Below are 15,767 nucleotides of genomic sequence, written 5' to 3'. Positions count from 1 at the left end.
ATATTCCATCCAGGCTAGAAGGAAAGAAATGGAAGGATATTACTGCAAGGCTGTCATACTATACATAAAATGGCATCATAGGGATTCTCAGTTGATTCAAGAGAAGGAAGACAAAAAAAGGGAAGAACAGGTAGAACTAATAGAAAGACATTACCAGATGATAGACTTATACTCAACCTTATCAATAACCACATTAAATGGAAATGGTCTAAACAGTAAAATTAAAAACCAGAGACTGTCAGATAGCATACAAATACAGAACAAAAACAAAAAACCCTCTACAACCTGAATATACTTTGGATACAGAAAGTGCATTTTACATATGAAGGAACAAATAATAATTTAAAGGTAAAAAGATAGAAAAGATAAATAATACTAATACCAATGAAAAGAAAGGTGGAAAGGTTTTTTTTTATTTATTAAAGACAATTTAAGTGTCAAGAATATTACCAGAGATTAAAAAAATTCATGTCATAGGAGAAAAGGATCAATAAATCAAGGAGTCATAAATGCTTAAATGTTTGTGACCCTAATAACAGGCTCTCAAAATTCATAAATCTAGAGGAAAAATAGACAAATTCACAATACAGTTGAATATTTCAGAACTCTTCTGTCAATAATTAATGGAACAAGTAGACAGAAAATTGACTAAGTTTGGTAGACTTGAACAACACCATCAACTGGCTTGACTTAATTGTCTATATGAAGTACTTCATCTGACTCTAGCAGAATATATTTTTGTCAAGGATACTCAGAACATTTACCATGACACATCATTTTCTGGGCATGAAGCAAGTCTCAGTAATAAAAGGATCCTAGTCTTTTGAAGTATGTTTTTGATTACAGTGGAATCAAATTAGAAATATTACAAAGAAACCTAGGAAATTTCCAAATATCTAGAAATTGTACAACACACTTCTAAGTAACCTCATGGGTCAAGAAGAAATCAAAAGGGCAATNCTGATAGCATTACGCATCCTGCTGAACCATACATGGTACTGACAACCCTTTTTTTCTGATCATTTTCTTCCAACTCATATGATGTCGTGGGCTAGGATCTTGTTCTCTCTTCTATGCTTTAATCCCATGTAGTAGACAAGTTGGCTATTTTAATACAATTTCTAGATTTATAAATGTCTTCCATTTCCATCATTCTCCTTTCCTCCCGGGATCGTATCTTCCTTCTAGACTTCTTCCCTTTTCATGAAAACATCCTTCACAACTTCATTTGGTGAGTGTAGGTTTGTAGTCAATTCTTGGTTGTTTTTCACTGTTGTTTCATTGCACTGAAAAGTCCTCATTTGACTCTTAAGAAAATACAGGGGCGCCTGGGTGGCTCTGTCGGTTAATCGTTTGCCTTCGGCTCAGATCATGAAACACGGTTCGTGGGTTTGAGCCTCGTGACCTGCTCTGTGCTGACAGCTCAGAGCCTGAAGCCTGCCTCAGATTCTGTGTCTCCTTCCCTATCTCTCTGACCCTCCCCTCCTCACACTGTCTCTCTCTCCCTCAGAAATAAATAAAACATTAAAAATTTAAAAAAGAATAAGAAAATACAGAAGCCAAGGGTGACATTTTTCTTTCAGTACCTTCATTATGTAATTCCATTATCTTCTGTTTACTACTCTTACTATGACTTAAATTATTATTAATTGGTAATAGTGTTTTCTATGACTCTTCTTAAGAGCAGCTCTTTCTCCTTCCTCGGAATACTTTCTAAAGATTATTATCATCAGTTCTGAAAAGTTACCAATAATTAATTTTTTAAATGTTTTCATCTCACTATTACCCAAACATTGGAGTCTGATAGACATATGTTGCTTTGTATTATTTCATTCATGTCTCTTAATAGACCTATTTTTTTTCCCTATCACTCTCCCCTCTAACTCTTTGTTTTGGCAATTTGTTACTATGTAAAATTCTATTTACTGAATTTTTCTTAAGATATAGCACCTCTGTCTCATCCATCAGGTTTATAATGAACATATTCTTTTTTTATTTCCTAAATTATTTTAACACCCTGGACAATTTTGAGAATCCTAATAGGGTATCATGCTTTGAAATTATTTTTTTAATTTTTATATCCTATTCTATTTGTTTCTGAGAACTGCAATAAAAGCTGTCATTGTATGACACATTCTTCTAAAGCTGTTTCTAACATTATTTCCTCCTTTAGCAGTAGCTGACTGAGAGATCAGTTACTTTTAAACAAAAATTAAATATTATCTCCATCATTTTTGTTTTTCTATCTGAGCTTGTGTATTCTAACTATGGCAGAGACAGAAGCCCATGGAGGGTGTTATTTTCTATGTATTTCTGCACATGTGTATGGACGTGTGGCAATCCAATGGTAGCATGTATGTAAAGCATACAGCTTTTTATCTGGAACTGCTACCCTTATTTGGAGCCTATCTATTTTTTCTTTCCTTTTCAGGAACTAAATAAAGAATTTTCTTAATTTTGCTCATTATGGCAAGCAATTTCATACACTCCAGTGAATATCCTATATATTAAAAATTACCAGTTGTGATCACTTATGTGTTAATCTTGCTAACGTAAACGAATTCTTTCTTCCTGGGGTTGTTCTCAGTTATGAGGTATGAATTATGTTTCTAAGAGCTGTCTTCTTTCTGAGAGCTATGTATCTATGATAGAAAGGTAGTTTGCATTAATTAACATATTACATATCCCATTGCATGGATCCTAGAGTGCCAGAGGTATCACATATTTCTAAACCATGATTCACCCTAGCGTTTTTCTATTGATAATAATTTTTTATTTAATATAGTTTTATGCCAGTAATGTGGCCCTTGAGCACCGTCCTACACTGTTGGTGGGAATGTAAACTGGTGCAGCCCCTCTGGAAAACAGTGTGGAGGTTCCTCAAAAAATTAACAGTAGAACTCCCCTAGGACCCAGCAATAGCACTGCTAGAAATCCACCCAAGGGATACAGGAGTGCTGATGCATAGGGGCACATGTACCCCAATGTTCATAGCAGCACTCTCAACAATAGCCAAAACATGGAAAGAGCCTAAGTGTCCATCAACGGTCGAATGGATCAAGAGATGTGGCTTATCTATACAATGGAATACTACATGGCAATGAGAAAGAATGAAATCTGGCCATTTGTAACAGTGTAGATGGAACTCAAGGGTGTTATGCTAAGTGAAATAAGTCAGGCAGAGAAGGACAGATACCATATGTTTTCACTCATATGTGGAACAGGAGAAACTTAATAGAGGACTATATGGGAGAGGAAAGGGAAAAATTAGTTAAGAAGAGGAGGAAGGCAAACCATGAGAGACTCTTAAATACTGAGAACAAATTGAAGGTTTATGGGGGTGTGATAGAGGGGAAAAAGAGTGATTGGCATGAAGGAAGGCACTTGCTGGGAAGAGCACTGGTGTTATATGGAAACCAACTTGACAATAAACCATAAATGAAAAACAAATGTGGCCCTTGAGGATGAAGACAAAATATGCCAATTATTTATATTCTGATTTCTCCTTAAGGTTTTTATATTGATTTATCCCTTATGGTGTTATGAAATTTATCAGTGAAGTAAAACATTTGATCAAAGAGCAACGTGGGTAGTAAAATTATGGAGCCAAATATGGAAGGTGTCTTATTTATTGCATAAATGAAAAACAATAGGACTCAGAATAAGGCTTATCCCTCTCAATCTGTTTCTCTCAAAACCTGGAGACATAGCTGCAGTCTCTCCTAATACTTGGTATTAGTGACGTGGTCTAACACAGCACAATATTCATTTCTTATTAGTACATTGTCTAAATTGTAATTTATAGAATTCTTCTCTCACATAAATTTGCTACAATTTGCATTTCTTATCATTTTTTCTCCTTCCCCTACCCCTTCATTTTCTATTCTTAGTGACATTAGTTTTGTGAAATTCTATTGCATTTTGTTTATATATTGTTCATGTTTTCAAAACAATTCCCTTTATAATACTATACTGTTATCCTTCTTCTTCTGAATGTCTATTCTTTTCCAAAAAGATTAATTTTTAATTAATTAATTTTTAAAAAGATTTTAATTATTTGAAACTTATTGAAATACAAAAATATGTTCTTACATTTTTTTCTAACTCCCTTGAGAACACTTTCTCCTAATTCTACTTTTCTCACTACCTACAAATAATGTGTTCTATTCTTGGACCATGGTAGTAAATATTTTAATATCATAAATAACTGTGGTTTTTGTTATTATTTCTTCTCATATCTTAACAGGAAAAAATTATATGCAAGAATTATACTAAAGGAAAATTTTTTTAATTCAGTTGGCCTTATTATTTGTCCATTAGGATGGAAATTGAATTCATTTCTCCTGTCTACATATAAAAATAAGCTGATACATGCAGTTTCTCCCAAACACAGTCTTTTTTTAAATTTTTATTTATTTACTTAGAGAGAGAGAGAGAGACAGAGAGAGAGAGGGCATAAGCAGGGGAGGGACAAAGAGAGGAAGAGGCAGAATTCCAAGCAGGCTCCAAACTGTCAGCACAAAGCCAAATGCGGGGCTCAAATTCATGAACCATGAGATCATGACTTGAGCCAAAATCAAGAGTCAAGCACTCAACCAACTGAGCCTACAAGCACCGCCCCCACCAAATGCACAGTCTTTAAGTCACTCAATTGAGCTGTACTGGAAGAGGAGATCTATTAATTTTTTCATCCTGTCTTCCCACATTCTGAGTATATGTGATGCAATACACACTATAATAGAAACCTAAATTGCCCCATGTCCCTTTGTCCCTGCCTATGACACTTTAATGGAGATTGGGGTCAGATAAGGTGCTGTAACTCCTCAGAGGACAAGTATAGCCACCCTTTTTCTTTGCAACCCTAAACCATATTATCAGTGTGAATTTTTTTCATCGCATAATTTATTGCAGTGTCATCACATAATATTTAGATGAATATCCTACTGGAAATAAACCTCGATACTAAAAAAAAAATCTGTTTTAGTTTTTGAAAACCAGTTTTAATCTTCTCTATTTCTCCAGAGTGACAAAATGTTGTCAAATCTTCATGTATAAATTTCATATGCAAAGAATGTTACATTTCCCAGTAACCCTCACAGCTTCATAACTGCCTACTGTATATGACAGAGCCACCAATCACTTAGCCTGGAGTATGTTTAATATGTAGGTGCCCCAACCCAATCTCAGTTCTGCTGGTAAAACTGTCACCTTGCTCATAATGCCTCAGTCCACTTTTACTCGTGCATACAGTTTTTAGCATATTGAATAGGACACCTCAATTATGTTTTTCTTCTAAAAATATCCTTTGACACCAAACCTTTCTCATAGCTTTTTTCATCTCTGTATTTCTCAGGGTGTAGATTAAGGGATTGAACATAGGAGCGATGATGGTATAAAACAGGGAGAATATTTTGTCCTCAGGGAAAGTGGTTGGAGGTCGAAGGTAGGCAAAGATTGATGGCCCAAAAAATAGGATGACCACAGTGATATGTGACCCACAGGTGGAGAGGGCTTTGCGTCTTCCTTCAGCCGAGTGATGTCTTAAAGTGAATAATATAACAACATAAGACCCAAACAAGAGAACAAAGGTTACTAAAGCGACCATACCTGAATTGGCAACCACAAGGACACCGGTGATATAGGTGTCAGTACAGGCCACTTTCAGCAAAGGGAAGATATCACAGTAGTAGTGGTCGATTTCATTGGGGCCACAGAAAGGCAAGCAGATCATCATAGAAAACTGAGAAAAAGAATGGACAGCCCCACCTGCCCAAGCAGCCAAGACTAGGAGATTGCATCTCGTTCTGTTCATGATTAACATGTAGTGGAGAGGTTTGCAGATGGCAGCGTAGCGATCAAAGGCCATGACCGTGAGGATGAAGATTTCAATCATTCCCAAGAAGTGCAGGGAAAAGACCTGTAACATGCAATTATCATAAGAGATGGTTTTTTTGGCCACTAGCAGATCACCTATCAGTTTGGGTGTCACACAAGAAGTGTAGCAAATGTCCATAAATGATAAGTGACTGAGGAAATAGTACATTGGCTGGTAAAAAAGGGCACTGCATCGAATGGAGACAAGAATTAGGAGATTCCCAACTAAAATGGAAACATAACAAAATAAGAAGAATACAAAGCAAAAAATCTGTATGTTCTGGTTATAGGAAAGTCCCAAAAGAACGAATTCTGAGATGTTCCTCTGACTTTCCATAAATTGTGTTTTCTGCAGGGATAACTGAGTTTCTGGAAAGAAAAACTTTGGGTGAAAACATTGATAATATTAACACAATCATATATAAACTACTAACAAAACACAAAGCTAACTCAATGGATCACAAAGCTAAATCATAAATCCATATTATTATGGTTTTTTCCTTGGGAATCAACTACTTTTGCTATGATTTTTGAATTTTTTTCAAATATTGTGTCATACTGATTGTATTAAAATACATTTGATTACATTTTGAAAATACCATGACTTAAAAATTACTATCTTCTTAAGGGAAGTTCTACTACTGTTATTTATAACATTTAGAAAATAGTAGCATGAATTTAATGCATACAATTTCTTTTATTCATCATTTCCATTGTGTTCTTTATTCATAACAGGGTTTTTATTCTAGGTAATGCTCCCTTTTCCCAGCATAATACAGAGCATCCTCCTGAATTGCCTGAAGACATATGATCAAGGAACGCAGTTGCATTTAAAAAAAAAAAACACAGTTGCATAAATTGTGAGTTCAGTGATTAGGATTGCAAGTAATATTCTTTGAAATACAAGAGTGGTAATGGAATGGGCAGCACATCATAAGCTTGAGAAACCAATCTTGCTAGCTCTGTTATAACACAAAAATAGTTGAAAACACAGCAAAAAGTGGATTTTGTTGGTGACATTTTGGAAAAGAATTAGAAAAAATGTATATCTCTTATTTAAGTTTTAGTGTGAAAGAATGTTTTAAGGTAGGCATTAAACTTAATAATGCAATAAGTAAAGAAAAAAAACTAATGGAAATGGAAGACTTTGAAGTCTCCCTTTTTAACATGAAGATAACAAGTCTTTTCCTCAAAATTGTGTACAAGTTATACTTCCTTCATAAAAGTTGATGTTTTTCTTATATCTTTCTGAACACTGTTATAGTTGCAGTTGTAAATCATAGATAATTTATGAAAATACTATAGTGCATTCCTTTATTATTTTTTAATATTTATTTATTTATTTTGAGGGAAGAAAAGTGCAGCAGGGGCATATGGGGAGAGAGAGAGAGAGAGAGAGAGAGAATCCCAAGTAGGATCTGCATTGTCAAGTGCAGAGCAAGACACAGGGCTCCATCTCAGGAACCACTTGATCATGATCTGAGCCAAAATCAATAGTCAGATGTTTAACCAACTGAGCCACCCACTATCCCTATATTGCATTTCTTTAAATAAATACACGTAAAATCTGAAACTGAGGTACTTTTGAAAATAATTATTAAATAATAAGTCTAGTTATGAGAATGACTCAAATCTTAGTACTCATCTAATTCCACCATACTCTTTTCAGCATAGAAGGAACAGACAAGGAAAAACTAGGTGAATTTCCCAAATCAGAGAGCCAACAAACTGAAGTATTTATAAACTGGATCCCCTAATTTTTGCTCATTTAGTGCAGATTTCCACAGGAGAAGGCCATAAATCTGAGAACATAGTGGTGGAGGAAGTATCATCATTTTCATCTCATGATAGGTGACAGACACTCCCAGATCACTGTAAAATATACAATAGTTCTAATAAATGTGTGGTGTAGCACATCTCTGCTTTGAAAACTTTTCACAACATCGGGCTTTCAATCTGATCGCCACCGCCATTACTATTCCAGTCTGTGGATTTATGGAAATATCATCACTCTTGGAGCCATCAGAATGATAATGGAACCAACATCCAGGGAAAGAAATTGTAGTAAGAAAAATAAATGGCATTTTTGAGACCTTCAAAGCATAATACAAAAATGAAGAAAAGAAACATTACCAAGCAAAAGAGTAAGTGATCCTACATAAGCAATAGAGACAATTAGAAATGAAGGAGGGGCACCGGGGTGGCACAGCTGGTTGAGCATCGGACTCTGGCTCAGGTCATCATCTCGCGGTTCATGAGTTCAGCCCCACATTGTGCTGTCTGCTTGACATCAGCACACAACCCGCTTCAGATCTCTGTTCCCCCCTTTCTGCCCCTTCCCCACTGTACTCTCTCAGAAATAAAACATTTAAGAAATGATGGGGAGGGTGAAGTAACTTAGAGAACAAACCACTTGTATTCAAACATTGTTTATATATCAGTACACCTCTGATGCTATCGGTCACCTAAGGCTTTCAAGATTCAGCAGATCCATATGAGGTGAAATAATGTGAACTGAAATGTGGCTGCTTTTTTTGTTTTAATCTTGATATTGAAGCTTTATACAGAAACTGACATCTAAATCTAAAAAGCTCTTCCGGATGAAAGGAGGTAATAAGCATCCAGCATGAATTTAGACTATTCCCACACATTACTCCCCCAAATTTATGCATTTGACATTCTGTTACCAGTCATAATGAAACTAACAAGAAAGACTCTTTTAGATTTCCCGCTTCACACAACAGTTCTCATTTGTACAAGACACTGAATCTTTCTAATCTTGAGCTTCGACATCTATAACTATGATCTAGACATGTCACCCAAGGAAACAATGAGGAACACATGAGTTTATGAAACACAATCCCCAAGGGAAATTGAGGATAGCAACAATATATCTTTTCCTTATATTCTCTGTTCTTTGAGTGAAATGATTAGGAATTAAATTGTCCTCCAAACACACGTATGTACTGAATCAAATCCCTTGAAATAAACAAAAGCAAAACTTCAACAGATTTTAGGAGAGCAATCAGAGCAAACCTCGATGTAGATATTCTTCTGGTGGAAAATACAATCAATTTGGTGAAATCATGTAGACTGTTTTTCATGTTACCAAAATTAAATTAAAAAAGAATTTTGTGCCTTTTGTACTATAGTCCCACAGTCCTGTTCACCCCATGAGATAAGATCAGCTTTGTAAAACTACATTCTCCTGTAAGTCAACTAGGGTCTATATATACTAATTATATGCATTTCTAGTGATGTAAATAACATGTGCCTTTCTACAAACTTACTTTACCTGGTTGTGATGAATCTAGAAAATTTAAAGAGACTAGTCATTTGAAAGATAGGAATTTCTTCAAAGGTTGAAAGCTGAAGGTCACTGGCAACCTAAAAATCTTATGATTTTTAGCATGTATTTTTCAAAAGCATAAACCCTGTAATGCACAGGAAAAAAATTGCAAAATCTTTTTGCTGTTGAAATTTTGATAAACCACATAAGAATATATATCCTTAAAATAACACAATAAATGTCAAATAGATCTAGGGAGCCTAAAACAAGGATTATAAAAGTGACTACCTGCACATCAATTGTAGATGGGCTTCAAGTTAGTTTTAAATTAGTCAGCAAAATGTCTTGGTCACACTTACCCTGCTTTAGTTACATCTGGTAACCCTTCACTTGCATTTATGGTTCAAAAGATGAAACTAGAGAGCAGTGATTCGAACAAACCTAGGTACATTCTCTAAAAATATCTGCAAGTATTGTTTTCCTTGAATTCCTAGGAGGGTAAGTAGCACTGTTTTGTTAAGTGAATGAAGACTTACATATCTCTGAAAACTATCCTGATTCACACAGAAGCATGCATTCACTCCACAAGTGAGTGATCTAGGACTTTAAATGCCAGTATAACTCCCTGACACCTTGTTCATATTCAGAAGTAAACAAGAGCATTTCCAAATATACGAGCAGTGTGCATCTATATATCCTGGGAGTCACCTTCTTCAGGCATAGGGCTGCAGGAACTTTCTCTGCAAGAAACAAATATAAACTGAGAGGAGATCATAAGAACTTTCTGACTTTGAAATTTTAAGCAATTGTTTTCCCAGAAGCATTTCTTAAGAAATCCTCAGCAAATAAAACTAATCAGTTGTCCTAGGTCGAATCCCCTAGGCTCATAGGCATTTCCAAGCTTTTCCTTTATTTTCTCCTTTTGCATTAGCCAAGCTCTGGGCACTGTATCTCCAGAGGCCACTATTGTTATTCAGATCCAACGTAGGTAAAGAAATTCTTCCAGGTCTGATTAATTTCTTCCTCTGAAAAGCCAGGAAGGAAACAGGTAACTCTATGGGAGCACGGGAATTATTTTGGAAGAGGTCTCTAAAACTGGAGAGGAAGGCAAAAGAAAATCAGAGACAGATATATCCAGAGTGCTAACAAAAGTCATTAACAAAAGCAACATAAGATGCATAACATTCAGTTAACAATTAAGTCAATGACTACCACCTCATATTCTCGTGGACCAGGAGCCACACCCAATAGTAATTAAGTGTCACTGCTACATGGAGGGTTGGGTTATGACAAAGAAAAAAAGATTAGCAAAATAAATTAAAAATTAAAACAAATTTCCCACACTTATTGATAGATTGGAAAAGGATCCACCAGTTTTGTTGAAAAGTACTAGAGAGTATAATGAAGTTAGGAACCACCAAAATAGGTACCCATCCATTCTAATTACTGCCAGGCACTGTCCTTTGTGTGGTTGCAGTGCTGCAAGGTGTATAGATTCAGGATCATGTGCCCTTAAATCCAGGTGGCCTCCCTTCTTCCACTGAAAATCTATATACATACGTGTTCTTTTAAGACTNTCCTTCTAAGACTTCTTCCCTTTTCATGAAAACATCCTTCACAACTTCATTTGGTGAGTGTAGGTTTGTAGTCAATTCTTGATTGTTTTTCACTGTTGTTTCATTGCACTGAAAAGTCTTCATTTGACTCTTCCTAAGAAATACAGAGGCGCCTGGGTGGCTCTGTCGGTTAAGTGTCTGACTTCGGCTCAGATCATCATCTCACGTTTCTTGGGTTCCAGCCTCGTGTCCTGCTCTGTGCTGACAGCTCAGAGCCTGAAGCCTGCCTCAGATTCTGTGTCTCCTTCCCTATCTCTCTGACCCTCCCCTCCTCACACTGTCTCTCTCTCCCTCAGAAATAAATAAAACATTAAAAAATTAAAAAAGAATAAGAAAATACAGAAGCCAAGGGTGACATTTTTCTTTCAGTACCTTCATTATGTAATTCCATTATCTTCTGTTTACTACTCTTACTATGACTTAAATTATTATTAATTGGTAATAGTGTTTTCTATGACTCTTCTTAAGAGCAGCTCTTTCTCCTTCCTCGGAATACTTTCTAAAGATTATTATCATCAGTTCTCAAAAGTTACCAATAATTAATTTTTTAAATGTTTTCTTCTCACTATTACCCAAACATTGAAGTCTGATAGACATATGTTGCTTTGTCTTACTTCATTCATGATGTCTCTTAATATAGCTATTTTTTTTCCCTATCACTCTCCTCTCTAACTCTTTGTTCTGGCAATTTGTTACTATGTAAAATTCTACTTACTGAATTTTTCTTAAGATATAACACCTCTGTCTCATCCATAATGAAAATATTCTTTTTTTATTTCCTAAATTATTTTAACACCCTGGACAATTTTGAGAATCCTAATAGGATATCATGCTTTGAAATTATTTTTTTATTTTTGTATAATAAATAGAATCATATCCTATTTGTTTCCAAGAACTGCAATAAAAGCTGTCATTGTATGACATATTCTTCTTAAGCTGTTTCTAACATTATTTCCTCCTTTAGCAGTAGTTTTCTGAGAGATCAGATACTTTTAAACAAAAATTAAAGATTATGTCTCTCCTTTTTTCTATCTGAGCTTGTTTATTCTAACTATGTCAGAGACAGAAGCCCATGGAGGGTGCTATTTTCTTTACTGTGTTTTCTGCACATGCATGTTTATGTGTGGCAATCCAATGGTAGCATGTATGTAAAGCATACCGCTTTTTATCTGGAACTGCTGCCCTTATTTGGAGCCTATCTATTTTTTCTTTCCTTTCCAGGAGCTAAATAAAGAATTTTCCTAATTTTGCTCATTATGGCAAGCAATTTCATACACTCCATTGAATATCATATATATTAAAATTTCCCAGTTGTGATCACTTATGTGTTAATCTTGCTAATGTAAATGAATTCTCTGTTCCTGGGGTTGTTCTCAGTTATGAGGTATGAATTATGTTTCTAAGAGTTTTCTTCTTTCTAAGAGCTATGTATCTATGATAGATAGATAGCTTGCATTAATTAACATATTACATATCCCATTGCATGGATCCTAGAGTGCCAGAGGTATCACATATTTCTATACCTTGATTCACCCTAGTGTTTTTCTATTGATAATAATTTTTTATTTAATATAGTTTTATGCCAGTAATGTGGCCCTTGAGCACCCTCCTACGCTGTTGGTGGGAATGTAAACTGGGTGCAGCCCCTCTGGAAAACAGTGTGGGGGTCCCTCAAAAAATTAACAGTAGAACTCCCCTAGGACCCAGCAATAGCACTGCTAGGAATTTACCCAAGGGATATAGGAGTGCTGATGCATAGGGACACATGAACCCCAATGTTCATAGCAGCACTCTCAACAATAGCCAAAACATGGAAAGAGCCTAAGTGTCCATCAACAGACGAATGGATCAAGAAGATGTGGTTTATCTATACCATGGAATACTACATGGCAATGAGAAACAATGAAATCTGGCCATGTGCAGCAACATGGATGGAACTCAAGGGTGTTATGCTAAGTGAAATAAGTCAGGCAGAGAAGGACATATACCATATGTTTTCACTCATATGTGGAACAGGAGAAACTTAACAGAGGACTATAGGGAAAGGGAAAGGGAAAAGATAGTTAAGGAGAGGGAGGGAGGCAAACCATGAGAGACTCTTAAATACTGAGAACAAACTGAGGGTTGTTCAGGGAGAGGTACAGGGGAAAAGGGATGATGAGCATGGAGGAGGGCACTTGCTGGGATGAGCACTGAGTGTTATATGGAAACTAACTTGACAATAACTATAAAAGAAAAAGAAATATGGCCCTTGAGGATAGACAAAATATATCAATTATTTATATTCTAATATAATAATTGATATTATACCAATTATTTATATTCTGATATAATAAAAAACCTTAAGGGTTTTGGTTTTTTTTTTGCCAGTAATGTATTAGAAAGTATTAACACAGGCATATAACCATTACCTTGAAATGTTAATTCTTAATCACAATATAAAGCTTGTTAAAGAAACAGTAGAAGGGCTATATTTGTCAAAAGAAATGTTCAAGAATGTTCAAAGCAACTATTCCTAATGCCTTAAATGGGAAACTACCCAAATATCTAGCAACAAGAGAATGGATAAATTAACTGTTACATATTTATACAACGAAATATTATATATCAATGAAAACACTCAGAAAGATACACAAAACATGAGGAATGAATATCACAAATGTAATGAGCAGACAATAAGAGTATGATCTGTATCGTTATTTTCCCACAAAATTCAAGAGTATGTAAAACCAATTGATTTAGAGATAAAGATAGTGATTACCTTTGGGAGGTTACAGATAAGTGAGAAGGACTTCAGGTGCACTGGTAATTTCTAACTCTTTATCTGGTTGCTGACTATAGGATATTGCAATTTGTGGAAATGCATGAACCATACATAAACAATATGTGCATTTTTCTGTATTTATAGTTGAGCAAAAAGCTGAAAATTTGAAGGTATTATTTCATTCCGCTCTTTAACATTTTAAGGTATTAAAAAATGCATGTTTTATTTTATCTTTTTTTTCAGCATGAGTGCCAATAAGTGATCGAATCTTTTAACTTTAAAATATCATTTGTTTATTACATATCACATATAATTCTTAATGACTATGTCAAGTGGAAGAGCATTTGAATAAGTATGATACTCAATTTGTTAATGAGGTGTTACCATAGAAGCATGAAACAACAGAAGGATATGCTTCCTGCTTGTCCACTTATCTCTCCAAGCAGCGAGGCCAGGAGATGATAAGAAAGGATCATATTCAAGTGATGGGTTTCAAGGAACCATGGCCTGAAAATCAGAAAACCATCCACAAAACTACTTTCCTTCTAAGAGTATATGACGAAACCACACTCTCTTCATGGCTTTCTTCATCTCTGTGTTTCTCAGCGTGTAGATCAGAGGGTTGAACATGGGGGCAATGATGGTGTAGAAAAGAGCAAACACTTTGTCTTCCGGATAAGTTGTGGCTGGTCTAATATAGATGAACAACGCAGGTGCAAAAAACAAAACCACAACTGTGATGTGAGAACTGCAAGTGGAAAGAGCCTTGCTGCGACTTTCTGCGGGGTAAGCCCTGATACTGCACAGTATAAAAAAGTAAGACAACATCAGCACGACAAAGGTCACCAAAGCAATTAGGCCTGAATTGGCAATGACTAACAGACCTATGAGGTGCGTATCAGAACAGGCTAGTTTCAGTAAAGGATACACGTCGCAGAAGTAGTGATCTATCTCATTGGGGCCACAGAAGGGTAAGAAGACAGTGAGAAGGAACTGGCTGGCAGAATGTATAAACCCCCCAGTACAGCAGGCTGTGATGACTGTGTTACACCTCTGTCTATTCATGATGACCGTGTAGTGCAAGGGTTTGCAGATGGCCACATAACGGTCATAGGCCATCCCCGTGAGGATGAAGATCTCTATGCCTCCAAACAAATGTGTGCTAAAGAGTTGTGTCATGCATTTACTGTAGGAAATGGTCTTCCTCTCTGCCAACAAGTCAGTCATTAGTTTGGGTGTCACAGTGGATGTGTAGCAAAGGTCGGAGAGTGAGAGGTAATTAAGGAAAAAATACATGGGTTGCTCAATTAGCTGACTGCACATGATGGAAATCATTATGAGCAAGTTTCCTATCCAAATAGCAATGTAGCAAAATAAAAATACTACAAAACAAAGGATTTCAATGTTCTTGTTTTTGGAAAGTCCCAAGAGAATAAATACAGTGACATTATTTCTTTGATCCATGGTCCGACATAGATAGGATACATGAATCACCTGAAATATATAATTCACGTGGCCATGTTAGAAGCATTTCATGGATAAAGTGATGATTATACCCTATTCAAGGAATTCACTAGCTTTAATATACCTCATTCAAAATGTCAGAGAATAAAAATCAAATATTCAAAGGGGTGCCTGGGTGGCTCAGTCGGTTAAGTGATTGACTCTGGATTTTGGCTTAGATCATGATCTCACAGTTTATGAGATCGAGCCCTGCATCAGGCTTCACACTTATAGGGTGGAGCCTGCTTGGGCTTCTCTCCTTCCTTTTATAAACCTTTCCCTCACCCCCCCGAAATAAATTTTAAAAATAAACATTTTTAAAAATCAGTAGGGGTGCCTGGGTGGCTCGGTCAGTTAGGTGCCTGACTTAGGCTCCGGTCAGGATCTCACAGTTCATTGGTTGGAGTCCTGTCTGTGCTGACAACTCAGAGCCTGGAGCCAGCTCCAATTCTGTCTCTTTCTCTCTCTCTCTCTCTCTCTCTCTCTCTGCTCGTCCCCCACTCATGTTCTGTCTCTTTCTGTCTCTCACAAATAAATAAAAACATAAAAAAAATTTTTAAACCAAGTATTCAGTTAAAACGACTCTTCAAGGAGACTCTGATCTAACAGGAAATTGTGATCAATGTCTAGCTTAGGCAACATGATTGGCTCTGTTCAATCCACAATCAAATCTTAGATGCTACTGAGAACATGGCAGTGTTTAGCGATGTGTACCATCAAA

General features: G+C 35.9%; 2 protein-coding genes across 2 annotated transcripts; both read right to left on the bottom strand.

The window, feature by feature from the left end:
- Positions 1–5,275: 5,275 nt before the first annotated feature.
- Positions 5,276–6,211, bottom strand: LOC144230533 (olfactory receptor 4P4-like). Its single transcript, XM_077762832.1, has one exon. The coding sequence runs from the start codon at positions 6,209–6,211 to the stop codon at positions 5,276–5,278; it is 936 nt and encodes a 311-aa protein (XP_077618958.1).
- Positions 6,212–14,077: 7,866 nt separating this feature from the next.
- Positions 14,078–15,007, bottom strand: LOC144230521 (olfactory receptor 4P4). The gene has a single exon (XM_077762826.1). The coding sequence runs from the start codon at positions 15,005–15,007 to the stop codon at positions 14,078–14,080; it is 930 nt and encodes a 309-aa protein (XP_077618952.1).
- Between the last annotated feature and the right edge of the window lie 760 nt (positions 15,008–15,767).

The sequence above is a fragment of the Crocuta crocuta genome, unplaced genomic scaffold (genome assembly GCF_008692635.1).
Source record: "Crocuta crocuta isolate KB4526 unplaced genomic scaffold, BGI_CrCroc_1.0 scaffold1365, whole genome shotgun sequence".
Classification (NCBI taxonomy): domain Eukaryota; kingdom Metazoa; phylum Chordata; class Mammalia; order Carnivora; family Hyaenidae; genus Crocuta; species Crocuta crocuta.
The sequence above is the reverse complement of the archived record's forward strand: the minus strand, read 5'-3'. Positions and strand labels throughout refer to the sequence as shown.

Excerpts from the sequence above, each read along its gene's own strand:
- LOC144230533 (XM_077762832.1), bottom strand. The coding sequence starts at position 6,211 with ATGGAAAGTCAGAGGAACATCTCAGAATTCGTTCTTTTGGGACTTTCC.
- LOC144230521 (XM_077762826.1), bottom strand. The coding sequence starts at position 15,007 with ATGGATCAAAGAAATAATGTCACTGTATTTATTCTCTTGGGACTTTCC.